The 14,660-nt window shown below is 46.1% G+C and overlaps 1 protein-coding gene across 14 annotated transcripts in view; it reads left to right on the top strand.

The window, feature by feature from the left end:
• Positions 1 to 284: 284 nt before the first annotated feature.
• The window catches only part of LOC129842356 (sperm-associated antigen 1-like), a 139,610-nt gene continuing 125,234 nt past the window's right edge, over positions 285 to 14,660 (top strand). For 11 of the 14 annotated variants that reach the window (XR_008757556.1, XR_008757549.1, XR_008757548.1 and 8 more), the window contains exons 1-10: positions 290 to 491; positions 766 to 925; positions 1,624 to 1,783; positions 2,104 to 2,226; positions 2,323 to 2,399; positions 3,162 to 3,274; positions 3,468 to 3,573; positions 3,895 to 4,025; positions 8,054 to 8,640; positions 13,073 to 13,193. Coding sequence is in view for 4 of the 14 variants with exons in the window: in XM_055910888.1 (XP_055766863.1) it covers positions 774 to 925; positions 1,624 to 1,783; positions 2,104 to 2,226; positions 2,323 to 2,399; positions 3,162 to 3,274; positions 3,468 to 3,573; positions 3,895 to 4,025; positions 8,054 to 8,640; positions 13,073 to 13,193 (1,570 nt within the window). In the remaining 10 variants the exon portion in view is untranslated. Of the gene's footprint in view, positions 492 to 765; positions 926 to 1,623; positions 1,784 to 2,103; positions 2,227 to 2,322; positions 2,400 to 2,942; positions 3,036 to 3,161; positions 3,275 to 3,467; positions 3,574 to 3,894; positions 4,026 to 8,053; positions 8,641 to 13,072; positions 13,194 to 14,660 lie in introns of those variants that run through there. The other 3 variants (XM_055910889.1, XM_055910890.1, XM_055910892.1) reach the window with 3 other exon arrangements.

Below are 14,660 nucleotides of genomic sequence, written 5' to 3'. Positions count from 1 at the left end.
CCAGACGTTGATGGATTGTCAACAACAAGTCATTTGTCCGTAAGTGCAAGTGGGGGGATACCAGTGCCTGCAGAACTTTCCGCAAACAACAAAAAGTATCAAACGCGATTTATCAAAGGAGCCAATGTCTGCAAAAATAGGGCGTTTGTGTGTGTGTGTGTGTGTGTGTGTTGTGTGTGTGTGTGTAGTGTTACTGTTAACAGTGACATCTACCAGTACTGTACTATCGTTGACGTGACATCGTCCTCTACTGGAGGAAGTAGCTACCTGCAGCATCAAACCTGTTCGCCTCTTCCACAAAACAAGCAGAATCGCACCACCCGGTGGCCACCGTACCGGGGTACACTGGTCACCATAGTAACGAAACGCCTGGAGTTGCTCGGTTGATGATACACACACACAGGTCGCTAGATAACTTTACATCGTAGCGAGTTATTATTTCGCTAAATATCTACAACTTCTTATTCCCTCCGTGACACGGTTGTTTTTTGGTGAGTAGGAAATTTACTTTTCACATTACTTTTCAACCATCCATGACTTGACTAGTTAAATAAAGAATTCAATTAAAAATGTAAACATTTAAACTATCTTCACTGACAGTAACGTTAACTAGTAACGTTAAACCAAACGGCTAACTTTAGCTAGCTAGCATTGTTGTCAAAGACAGTGCCGCAGGTCCCAGGCAGTAGCTACTAGACTAGCCACAACTTTGTAAATGTCGCTTTTAGTAACGCGTAGACCTTGTTTTGTTGTTGTTGTCAACAGGTCAGAAAATGAATGCAGAGATAGTTTCCTCACTTCTAACCCAAGAGGTGCCAGCAGGGACCACTTCTGTCGCAGCTGTTCCAGTGGATCATCTCGACTACGGCTACATTGAGCTATGCACTGATGTGAAATACTTGGGGAAGATTCTGAGGGTGCTAAGGTAAATGATTCAGAGGGAAGTTAGGCTACAGTTAGGCTAGTTAGGCTAGGTCTAGGCTACAATTAGGCTAGTTAGGCTAGGTCTAGGCTACAGTTAGGCTAGGTCTAGGCTACAGTTAGGCTAGGTCTAGGCTACAGTTAGGCTAGTTAGGCTAGGTCAGGCTACAGTTAGGCTAGTTAGGCTAGGTCTAGGCTACAGTTAGGCTAGTTAGGCTAGGTCTAGGCTACAGTTAGGCTAGTTAGGCTAGGTCTAGGCTACAGTTAGGCTAGTTAGGCTAGGTCTAGGCTACAGTTAGGCTAGTTAGGCTTGGTCTAGGCTACAGTTAGGCTAGTTAGGCTAGGTCTAGGCTACAGTTAGGCTAGTTAGGCTAGGTCTAGGCTACAGTTAGGCTAGTTAGGCTAGGTCTAGGCTACAGTTAGGCTAGTTAGGCTAGGTCTAGGCTACAGTTAGGCTAGTTAGGCTAGGTCTAGGCTACAGTTAGGCTAGGTCTAGGCTACAGCTGGTGGTTTTTAACATAACAATCTCTAAGTGAGAAATGGACGAAAGAGTTGCACAAAATAGTACAAACTAATTCAGAACTGAAATGGGGATCAACATGCTATTTTTTTGTTCCTGAGGACTATTATGCCAGCCAAGTAAACACCTCTGTGTTATGCTGATAGATGTTATGAAATTCACTGTCAACTATTTTACTACAGGTCTGGAGATGAGGGTATCTATCCCCATCTGATACAGTTCTGTGAGAGTCGTCTGGAGAGGTTGGACCCTACAAGTCGTGCCCTCAGAAAGGACAATCCCCCGGCCACCGCCGCCTGCTTCTCTGGAGATGAATGGAGTCAGATTGCTGACGAACTCAAGGTACTGTCCCCCCTTGCCACACGACGTCGTCTCAAAGTTTTTTGGGGGCGTCTCCCTGTGCCAATTTGACTTTGTAATGTGTCGTGGAGAGACTACGTAAACATCAAGCATCTGACCAAAAATTATGCAAGATTTTAGTTCTGGGTTAACAGAGATCAGGGGCTTTGTAACAACACTTGGAAGTGGCATTGAGACTTTTGTATTAGTAGTAATACCATAATAGTGTAGCAGTAATACCACTATAGCTAATGAGACTGACACACACGTCTTTAAGTAGCAGACTTAACCTAATATTCATCACACTGTTTCCACTTTTACAGAAGTGGGAGATAGATGCCAAAATGAGTGAAACTGAGCTGAAACAGCAATCTTTATTCCGTGATCTTGAAACTGCGAATGTGCCCCCAGTACGTGGATCAAATTGCTCACTTCCTCTCAAGCAGGTAAAGTCTCTGTTTTTATAAGGAACTACTATTATTTTGTGTTGTCAGATAATAGTAGGAAAATGACTAGAACTTCTATTCTAAATTGTGTTGCAGAATGCAGTTTCAAATGGACAGAAGAAAACTGCACGGACGAAGAAGGTTCTTCCTCGTAATTATATAGAATGGGACCAGTGAGTCTAGAAGGTTCTTCCTCCTGATTATATAGAATGGGACCAGTGAGTTTATAGAAGGATCTTCCTCCTGATTATATAGAATGAGACCAGTGAGTCTAGAAGGTTCTTCCTCCTGATTATATAGAATGGGACCAGTGAGTCTAGAAGGTTCTTCCTCCTGATTATCTAGAATGGGACCAGTGAGTCTAGAAGGTTATTCCTCCTGATTATATAGAATGGGACCAGTGAGTCTATAGAAGGATCTTCCTCCTGATTATATAGAATGGGACCAGTGAGTATAGAAGGTTCGTCCTCCTGATTATATAGAATGGGACCAGTGAGTCTAGAAGGTTATTCCTCCTGATTATATAGAATGGGACCAGTGAGTTTATAGAAGGTTCTTCCTCCTGATTATATAGAATGGGACCAGTGAGTCTAGAAGGTTCTTCCTCCTGATTATATAGAATGGGACCAGTGAGTCTAGAAGGTTCTTCCTCCTGATTATATAGAATGGGACCAGTGAGTCTAGAAGGATCTTCCTCCTGATTATATAGAATGGGACCAGTGAGTCTAGAAGGTTCTTCCTCCTGATTATATAGAATGGGACCAGTGAGTCTAGAAGGTTCTTCCTCCTGATTATATAGAATGGGACCAGTGAGTCTAGAAGGTTCTTCCTCCTGATTATATAGAACGGGACCAGTGTAGTTTATTCCTGCTGTGTTTGGGGTCCAGGCATCATGCCTTGACAATATTATCAATGTTTATCACTCTGTATTGCAGGTTTGATGTCGACAAGGAGTGCGATAAAATTGATGGAAATTTAACAAAAAAGGATCCTGCCGAAATTGTAAACTCTAGACATCCAAAAATCAGGAGCATAATGGATACAACAGGTGAAATATATTTGGTTCCCATTAGACTTTGTCATTAGTGTCCCAGAGATGTTATTTACTTTGAACGGTTACACAAAGTGTAAATTAATTAATTGTGTTCTGTAGTTATATCATGAATTCATGTACACTAGTTTTCAGTTTTTTGAGTCTTCTTGCTCAGTCCTCATGATAGAATGTGTATGTTCTTTTGTAGCGTTGACTGAACAGGAGAAAGTCCTCGTTGCCAACCGCGAGAAGGATAAAGGCAACGAGGCTTTCAAGGCCAACGACTACGAGGAAGCTGTGGTGTATTATACAAGGTCAGACCCTATAACTCAACGCTAATAGCTTCTCTCACTTTGAGGATTTAGGGATAGTCGTTACCTTCAAGCTAAGTCGATGCTAGTTTATTTTAGCGAATGCATATTCAAATGGGTTTAATTCCTTTTGTCTTGAGTTCAGCTTCAAACCATAGAGATATATTTATATTCACAGAGATACGAGTGGAGCTCTGTCATAATTCCTTATTCAATGTTTATATTACTCAAAGCCTCGGTGGGAAGGTCTGATCCAATAGCCAGTGCTGTCAGTACTGCTAAATGAGGTCCGTCTCTCTTCCCTCCGTGTCTCGTCCTCACCAGGAGTCTGTCAGTGGTACCAACCGTAGCAGGCTACAACAACAGAGCCCAGTCAGAGATCAAACTGCAACGCTGGCACAATGCCCTCAACGACTGTCAGAAGGTACTGCAGATGGAGCCAGGCAATATGAAAGGTACTGTCCCACTAGAGATGGAGCCAGACAATATGAAAGGTACTGTCCCACTAGAGATGGAGCCAGGCAATATGAAAGGTACTGTCCCACTAGAGATGGAGCCAGGCAATATGAAAGGTACTGTCCCACTAGAGATGGAGCCAGGCAATATGAAAGGTACTGTCCCACTAGAGATGGAGCCAGACAATATGAAAGGTACTGTCCCACTAGAGATGGAGCCAGGCAATATGAAAGGTACTGTCCCACTAGAGATGGAGCCAGGCAATATGAAAGGTACTGTCCCACTAGAGATGGAGCCAGACAATATGAAAGGTACTGTCCCACTAGAGATGGAGCCAGACAATATGAAAGGTACTGTCCCACTAGAGATGGAGCCAGACAATATGAAAGGTACTGTCCCACTGCAGATGGAGCCAGACAATATGAAAGGTACTGTCCCTTTGCAGATGGAGCCAGGCAATATGAAAGGTACTGTCCCACTAGAGATGGATCCAGACAATATGAAAGGTACTGTCCCACTAGAGATGGAGCCAGACAATATGAAAGGTACTGTCCCACTAGAGATGGAGCCAGACAATATGAAAGGTACTGTCCCTCTAGAGATGGAGCCAGACAATATGAAAGGTACTGTCCCACTAGAGATGGAGCCAGACAATATGAAAGGTACTGTCCCACTAGAGATGGAGCCAGACAATACGAAAGGTACTGTCCCACTAGAGATGGAGCCAGACAATATGAAAGGTACTGTCCCACTAGAGATGGAGCCAGGCAATATGAAAGGTACTGTCCCACTAGAGATGGAGCCAGGCAATATGAAAGGTACTGTCCCACTAGAGATGGAGCCAGACAATATGAAAGGTACTGTCCCTCTAGAGATGGAGCCAGACAATATGAAAGGTACTGTCCCACTAGAGATGGAGCCAGACAATATGAAAGGTACTGTCCCACTAGAGATGGAGCCAGGCAATATGAAAGGTACTGTCCCACTAGAGATGGAGCCAGACAATATGAAAGGTACTGTCCCACTAGAGATGGAGCCAGACAATATGAAAGGTACTGTCCCACTAGAGATGGAGCCAGACAATATGAAAGGTACTGTCCCACTAGAGATGGAGCCAGACAATATGAAAGGTACTGTCCCACTAGAGATGGAGCCAGAAAATATGAAAGGTACTGTCCCACTAGAGATGGAGCCAGACAATATGAAAGGTACTGTCCCACTAGAGATGGAGCCAGACAATATGAAAGGTACTGTCCCTTTGCAGATGGAGCCAGACAATATGAAAGGTACTGTCCCACTAGAGACGGAGCCAGACAATATGAAAGGTACTGTCCCACTAGAGATGGATCCAGACAATATGAAAGGTACTGTCCCACTAGAGATGGAGCCAGACAATATGAAAGGTACTGTCCCACTAGAGAGGGAGCCAGACAATATGAAAGGTACTGTCCCACTAGAGATGGAGCCAGACAATATGAAAGGTACTGTCCCACTAGAGATGGAGCCAGACAATATGAAAGGTACTGTCCCACTAGAGACGGAGCCAGACAATATGAAAGGTACTGTCCTACTAGAGATGGAGCCAGACAATATGAAAGGTACTGTCCCACTAGAGAGGGAGCCAGACAATATGAAAGGTACTGTCCCACTAGAGATGGAGCCAGACAATATGAAAGGTACTGTCCTACTAGAGATGGAGCCAGACAATATGAAAGGTACTGTCCCACTAGAGAGGGATCCAGACAATATGAAAGGTACTGTCCCACTAGAGATGGAGCCAGACAATATGAAAGGTACTGTCCTACTAGAGATGGATCCAGACAATATGAAAGGTACTGTCCCACTAGAGATGGAGCCAGGCAATATGAAAGGTACTGTCCCACTAGAGATGGAGCCAGACAATATGAAAGGTACTGTCCCACTAGAGAGGGAGCCTGTAACGGTTGTCCTCCTCCTCTTCATCCGAAGAGGAGGAGCAGGGATTGAACCAAAATGCAGCGGATTGTGAAGACATGATATTTATTAAAGTAAAGACGGAAAAACACGAAAACGAAATACACTTGACTAATAAACAAAATAACAAACGGAGTAGACAGACCTGGACATACGAACTTACAATAAAACACGAAGAACGCACGAACAGGGAAAATACCCTACACATAAATGACGATGAACAAACAAACCGAACAGTCCCGTATGGTGCGACAAACACTGACACAGGAGACAACCACCCACAACGAACACTGTGAAACAACCTACCTAAATATGACTCTCAATTAGAGGAACGCCAAACCCCTGCCTCTAATTAAGAGCCATACCAGGCAACCCATAAACCAACATAGAAACAGAAAACATAGAATGCCCACCCAAACTCACGTCCTGACCAACTAACACATACAACAAACTAACAGAAATAGGTCAGGAACGTGACAGAGCCAGACAATATGAAAGGTACTGTCCCACTAGAGAGGGATCCAGACAATATGAAAGGTACTGTCCCTTTGCAGATGGAGCCAGACAATATGAAAGGTACTGTCCCTTTGCAGATGGAGCCAGACAATATGAAAGGTACTGTCCTACTAGAGATTGAGCCAGACAATATGAAAGGTACTGTCCCACTAGAGATGGAGCCAGACAATATGAAAGGTACTGTCCCACTGCAGATGGAGCCAGACAATATGAAAGGTACTGTCCCACTAGAGATGGAGCCAGACAATATGAAAGGTACTGTCCCACTAGAGATGGAGCCAGACAATATGAAAGGTACTGTCCCACTAGAGATGGAGCCAGACAATATGAAAGGTACTGTCCCACTAGAGATGGAGCCAGACAATATGAAAGGTACTGTCCCTTTGCAGATGGAGCCAGACAATATGAAAGGTACTGTCCTACTAGAGATTGAGCCAGGCAATATGAAAGGTACTGTCCCACTAGAGATGGATCCAGACAATATGAAAGGTACTGTCACTCTGGAGATGGAGCCAGACAATATGAAAGGTACTGTCACTCTGGAGATGGAGCCAGACAATATGAAAGGTACTGTCCCTCTAGAGATGGAGCCAGACAATATGAAAGGTACTGTCCCACTAGAGATGGAGCCAGACAATATGAAAGGTACTGTCCCACTAGAGATGGAGCCAGACAATATGAAAGGTACTGTCCCACTAGAGATGGAGCCAGGCAATATGAAAGGTACTGTCCCACTAGAGATGGAGCCAGACAATATGAAAGGTACTGTCCCACTAGAGATGGAGCCAGACAATATGAAAGGTACTGTCCCACTAGAGATGGAGCCAGACAATATGAAAGGTACTGTCCCACTAGAGATGGAGCCAGACAATATGAAAGGTACTGTCCCACTAGAGATGGAGCCAGGCAATATGAAAGGTACTGTCCCACTAGAGATGGAGCCAGACAATATGAAAGGTACTGTCCCACTAGAGATGGAGCCAGACAATATGAAAGGTACTGTCCCACTAGAGATGGAGCCAGACAATATGAAAGGTACTGTCCCACTAGAGAGGGAGCCAGACAATATGAAAGGTACTCAACTTCTCCTCTGTTTTGGTCCCTGTATCCACAACGTTGCAACTGCGTGAAGCGAACTCGTACACATGTGCAGATGCTGTGTGTGACTGTGAGAGTGAAGTCCGGCATCTCGCTCATCTCAGTGTCTGTGATGCTGCTGGTGAAACGTCACTTCATTGGGTCTACCTTTAAGAAAGACTTGGTCTTGTCTATTGTATACACACTTAGTTAAGAATACTAATATAATTAATGTATACACACTTAGTTAAGAATACTAATATAATTAATGCATCACCACGTGTGTGTCCAAAATGGCACCCTATTCCCAATATAGTGCACTACTTTAGACCAGGACCCAATGGAACCCTATTCCCTATATAGTGCACTACTTAAGAAGAGGACCCACTGAGTCCTATGGGCCCTGGTTGAAAAGTGGTGCAGGCAGGAATAAGTTGTGATTCCCATGTTATGTTCCTGGCTGACAGAGTGGTGTTTAAAGCTCTCCTCCGCAGGGCCACAGTGCTGAAACAGTCCCTGGCTGACAGTGTTGTGTTTAAAGCTCTCCTCCGCAGGGCCACAGTGCTGAAACAGTCCCTGGCTGACAGAGTTGTGTTTAAAGCTCTCCTCCGCAGGGCCACAGTGCTGAAACAGTTCCTGGCTGACAGGGTTGTGTTTAAAGCTCTCCTCCGCAGGGCCACAGTGCTGAAACAGTCCCTGGCTGACAGTGTTGTGTTTAAAGCTCTCCTCCGCAGGGCCACAGTGCTGAAACAGTCCCTGGCTGACAGAGTTGTGTTTAAAGCTCTCCTCCGCAGGGCCACAGTGCTGAAACAGTCCCTGGCTGACAGTGTTGTGTTTAAAGCTCTCCTCCGCAGGGCCACAGTGCTGAAACAGTCCCTGGCTGACAGAGTTGTGTTTAAAGCTCTCCTCCGCAGGGCCACAGTGCTGAAACAGTCCCCGGCTGACAGTGTTGTGTTTAAAGCTCTCCTCCGCAGGGCCACAGTGCTGAAACAGCAGGGGAACTATCAGAGGGCTGCTGAAGACCTGAGGAACGTCCTGCAGACCGAACCACAGAACATCACTGCTACTGTTAGTGTCTCACACACACACACACACACACACCTCACACACACTCACACACACACCCACACACCACGCACCCACACCACACCTCACACACACACACACACACACACAGTCCAACACACACACACACACACAGCCCAACACACACAGTCCAAAACACAAGCACACACACAAACACACACACACACACAAACCACGCACCCACACCACACCTCACACACACACACACACACACACACAGTCCAACACACACACACACACACACAGCCCAACACACACAGTCCAAAACACAAGCACACACACAAACACACACACACACACACACACACACACACACAGGACTCCTGTTTATTCAACAGACGTAGTGACCGTCAGGACTCCTGTTTATTCAACAGACGTAGTGACCATCAGGACTCCTGTTTATTCAACAGACGTTACCGTAGTGACCGTCAGGACTCCTGTTTATTCAACAGACGGTACCGTAGTGACCGTCAGGACTCCTGTTTATTCAACAGACGGTACCGTAGTGACCGTCAGGACTCCTGTTTATTCAACAGACGTAGTGACCATCAGGACTCCTGTTTATTCAACAGACGTTACCGTAGTGACCGTCAGGACTCCTGTTTATTCAACAGACGGTACCGTAGTGACCGTCAGGACTCCTGTTTATTCAACAGACGTTACCGTAGTGACCGTCAGGACTCCTGTTTATTCAACAGACGTAGTGACCATCAGGACTCCTGTTTATTCAACAGACGGTACCGTAGTGACCGTCAGGACTCCTGTTTATTCAACAGACGGTACCGTAGTGACCGTCAGGACTCCTGTTTATTCAACAGACGTTACCGTAGTGACCGTCAGGACTCCTGTTTATTCAACAGACGTAGTGACCATCAGGACTCCTGTTTATTCAACAGACGTAGTGACCGTCAGGCCTCCTGTTTATTCAACAGACGGTACCGTAGTGACCGTCAGGACTCCTGTTTATTCAACAGACGTTACCGTAGTGACCGTCAGGACTCCTGTTTATTCAACAGACGTTACCGTAGTGACCATCAGGACTCCTGTTTATTCAACAGACGTAGTGACCGTCAGGACTCCTGTTTATTCAACAGACGTAGTGACCGTCAGGACTCCTGTTTATTCAACAGACGTTACCGTAGTGACCGTCAGGACTCCTGTTTATTCAACAGACGTAGTGACCGTCAGGCCTCCTGTTTATTCAACAGACGTTACCGTAGTGACCGTCAGGCCTCCTGTTTATTCAACAGACGTTACCGTAGTGACCATCAGGACTCCTGTTTATTCAACAGACGGTACCGTAGTGACCGTCAGGACTCCTGTTTATTCAACAGACGTAGTGACCATCAGGACTCCTGTTTATTCAACAGACGTAGTGACCATCAGGACTCCTGTTTATTCAACAGACGTAGTGACCGTCAGGCCTCCTGTTTATTCAACAGACGTAGTGACCATCAGGACTCCTGTTTATTCAACAGATGTTACCGTAGTGACCGTCAGGACTCCTGTTTATTCAACAGACGTAGTGACCATCAGGACTCCTGTTTATTCAACAGATGTTACCGTAGTGACCGTCAGGACTCCTGTTTATTCAACAGACGTAGTGACCATCAGGACTCCTGTTTATTCAACAGACGTAGTGACCGTCAGGACTCCTGTTTATTCAACAGACGTTACCGTAGTGACCGTCAGGACTCCTGTTTATTCAACAGACGTTACCGTAGTGACCGTCAGGACTCCTGTTTATTCAACAGACGTTACCGTAGTGACCATCAGGACTCCTGTTTATTCAACAGACGTTACCGTAGTGACCGTCAGGACTCCTGTTTATTCAACAGACGGTACCGTAGTGACCGTCAGGACTCCTGTTTATTCAACAGACGGTACCGTAGTGACCGTCAGGACTCCTGTTTATTCAACAGACGTAGTGACCGTCAGGACTCCTGTTTATTCAACAGACGTTACCGTAGTGACCATCAGGACTCCTGTTTATTCAACAGACGTTACCGTAGTGACCGTCAGGACTCCTGTTTATTCAACAGACGGTACCGTAGTGACCGTCAGGACTCCTGTTTATTCAACAGACGTTACCGTAGTGACCATCAGGACTCCTGTTTATTCAACAGACGTAGTGACCATCAGGACTCCTGTTTATTCAACAGATGTTACCGTAGTGACCGTCAGGACTCCTGTTTATTCAACAGACGTTACCGTAGTGACCGTCAGGACTCCTGTTTATTCAACAGACGTAGTGACCGTCAGGACTCCTGTTTATTCAACAGATGTTACCGTAGTGACCGTCAGGACTCCTGTTTATTCAACAGACGGTACCGTAGTGACCATCAGGACTCCTGTTTATTCAACAGACGTAGTGACCTTCAGGACTCCTGTTTATTCAACAGACGTTACCGTAGTGACCGTCAGGACTCCTGTTTATTCAACAGACGTTACCGTAGTGACCGTCAGGACTCCTGTTTATTCAACAGACGTAGTGACCGTCAGGACTCCTGTTTATTCAACAGACGGTACCGTAGTGACCATCAGGACTCCTGTTTATTCAACAGACGGTACCGTAGTGACCGTCAGGACTCCTGTTTATTCAACAGACGTTACCGTAGTGACCGTCAGGACTCCTGTTTATTCAACAGACGTAGTGACCGTCAGGACTCCTGTTTATTCAACAGACGGTACCGTAGTGACCATCAGGACTCCTGTTTATTCAACAGACGGTACCGTAGTGACCGTCAGGACTCCTGTTTATTCAACAGACGTTACCGTAGTGACCGTCAGGACTCCTGTTTATTCAACAGACGTTACCGTAGTGACCGTCGGGACTCCTGTTTATTCAACAGACGTTACCGTAGTGACCGTCAGGACTCCTGTTTATTCAACAGACGGTACCGTAGTGACCGTCAGGACTCCTGTTTATTCAACAGACGGTACCGTAGTGACCGTCAGGACTCCTGTTTATTCAACAGACGGTACCGTAGTGACCGTCAGGACTCCTGTTTATTCAACAGACGTTACCGTAGTGACCGTCAGGACTCCTGTTTATTCAACAGACGTAGTGACCATCAGGACTCCTGTTTATTCAACAGACGGTACCGTAGTGACCATCAGGACTCCTGTTTATTCAACAGACGGTACCGTAGTGACCGTCAGGACTCCTGTTTATTCAACAGACGTTACCGTAGTGACCGTCAGGACTCCTGTTTATTCAACAGACGGTACCGTAGTGACCATCAGGACTCCTGTTTATTCAACAGACGTTACCGTAGTGACCGTCAGGACTCCTGTTTATTCAACAGACGGTACCGTAGTGACCGTCAGGACTCCTGTTTATTCAACAGACGTTACCGTAGTGACCATCAGGACTCCTGTTTATTCAACAGACGGTACCGTAGTGACCGTCAGGACTCCTGTTTATTCAACAGACGGTACCGTAGTGACCGTCAGGACTCCTGTTTATTCAACAGACGTTACCGTAGTGACCATCAGGACTCCTGTTTATTCAACAGACGTAGTGACCGTCAGGACTCCTGTTTATTCAACAGACGGTACCGTAGTGACCATCAGGACTCCTGTTTATTCAACAGACGGTACCGTAGTGACCGTCGGGACTCCTGTTTATTCAACAGACGGTACCGTAGTGACCGTCAGGACTCCTGTTTATTCAACAGACGTTACCGTAGTGACCGTCAGGACTCCTGTTTATTCAACAGACGTTACCGTAGTGACCGTCAGGACTCCTGTTTATTCAACAGACGTTACCGTAGTGACCGTCGGGACTCCTGTTTATTCAACAGACGTAGTGACCGTCAGGACTCCTGTTTATTCAACAGACGGTACCGTAGTGACAGTCAGGACTCCTGTTTATTCAACAGACGTAGTGACCGTCAGGACTCCTGTTTATTCAACAGACGTAGTGACCGTCAGGACTCCTGTTTATTCAACAGACGATACCGTAGTGACCGTCAGGACTCCTGTTTATTCAACAGACGGTACCGTAGTGACCGTCAGGACTCCTGTTTATTCAACAGACGGTACCGTAGTGACCGTCAGGACTCCTGTTTATTCAACAGACGGTACCGTAGTGACCGTCAGGACTCCTGTTTATTCAACAGACGTAGTGACCGTCAGGACTCCTGTTTATTCAACAGACGGTACCGTAGTGACCATCAGGCCTGGAATGCAGCATATGGAGTTGACTTGTCTTCAGTCGTGTCACATTTCAAGGGAACGTTACGTCCAGGAAGTCCTGAATAGAATGGACTGGTTCTACTGTTGTATCACCTGTCTTCATCTGCATGACATGTTGTTTGACTGTGTTTTGAATTGAATCTAATGGAACAATAGGATGAACTATTTCCTAAGTCTTCTTTTCTGCTTTTCCGTCACACAACCTGGCCCACAGAAACTTCTGGTTGAGGTGGATAAGAAACTAAACCAGTGTCAACCGGAGAAGGAAGGTAAAAGCAAGAGGATCCCGATTCAGGAAGTGGAGGAGGAGGATGAGATACAGGAAGAGCAGAGAGGTGAGTGACTGATCACTTCACCTACTTAGTGAAGTGATGAAAAGCCAACTGACATTTACTCCTGAGGTGCTGACTTGATGCACCCTCTACAACCCCTGTGATTATTATTATTTGACCATGCTGGTCATTTATGAACATTTGAACATCTTGGCCATGTTCTGTTATAATCTCCACCCGGCACAGCCAGAAGAGGACTGGCCACCCCTCATAGCCTGGTTCCTCTCTAGGTTTCTTCCTAGGTTTTGGCCTTTCTAGGGAGTTTTTCCTAGCCCCACCGTGCTTCTACACCTGCATTGCTTGTCGTTTGGGGGTTTAGGCTGGGTTTCTGTACAGCACTTTGAGATATCAGCTGATGTACGAAGGGCTATATAAATACATTTGATTTGATTTGCTACTTAGTGAGATTGAACCTTTCTACCTCTCAGTTGGAAGTGACTGACCTCCAGCCCAGTCCGGAAGACCACCAGTCAGTTGACCTGGAGGAGCCTGCTTTACGGGCCCTGTACTGTGGGTGTACAGTCTGTCACCAGTCAGTCAACATCAAACTGACTGTTCTATATAACAACATTCAGATGATTCACAATTCAACAGTCAGAAAACCAACTCCACCCCTTTTTTCTCATGTTTCTATAACAACAGAAACATGCAAATGAGAAAAACAACTCCACCCCTTTTTCTCATGTTTCTATAACAACAGAAACATGCAAATGCAAGTCTAAGCCAATGAGTAGAGTTAGAGAGACATCTTATTATCATGAGAAGGAGAAATAGACGTTCTAGTTGTTCCTTTAACACCCAACACGTGTTGAACCAGATCAGATGATGACTGATCCTAGACCTGCTAAACAAAGAGGTTATTATACTACATTAAGACTGGCTGGTTGGTTGGTTGGTTGCCTGGCTGGCTGGCTGGGTGCCTGGCTGGTTGGTTGGCTGGTTCCCTGGTTGGCTGGCTGGTTCCCTGGTTGGCTGGCTGGTTGGCTGGCTGGTTCCCTGGTTGGCTGGCTGGCTGGTTCCCTGGTTGGCTGGTTGACTGGCTGGCTGGCTGGCTGGTTGGTTGGCTGGCTGGCTGGTTGGTTGACTGGCTGGCTGGTTGGTTGCCTGGCTGGCTGGTTGCCTGGCTGGCTAGTTGGTTGATTGGCTGGTTCCCTAAATGATCCAGAATCATTATCAATAAGACCCATACAGACCTGACAGCCTGCTGCATTCTCCAAACACCACACCTGTCTGGTGTTACCCCAGAGAGCTGCTGTGGGTCTGGCTGTGGGTTAGTGTTTGGCTGTGTGTCTGTGTTGTGTGTCTGTGTTGTGTGTCTGTGTTTGGCTGTGTGTCTGTGCTGTGGGTCAGTGTTTGGCTGTGTGTCTGTGCTGTGTGTCTGTGCTGTGGGTCAGTGTTTGGCTGTGTGTCTGTGCTGTGTGTCTGTGTTTGGCTGTGTGTCTGTGTTTGGCTGTGTGTCTGTGCTGTGTG

The sequence above is a fragment of the Salvelinus fontinalis genome, unplaced genomic scaffold, assembly GCF_029448725.1.
Source record: "Salvelinus fontinalis isolate EN_2023a unplaced genomic scaffold, ASM2944872v1 scaffold_0035, whole genome shotgun sequence".
In the NCBI taxonomy this organism is placed as follows: domain Eukaryota; kingdom Metazoa; phylum Chordata; class Actinopteri; order Salmoniformes; family Salmonidae; genus Salvelinus; species Salvelinus fontinalis.
This window is presented reverse-complemented; position numbering and strand designations above follow the sequence as displayed.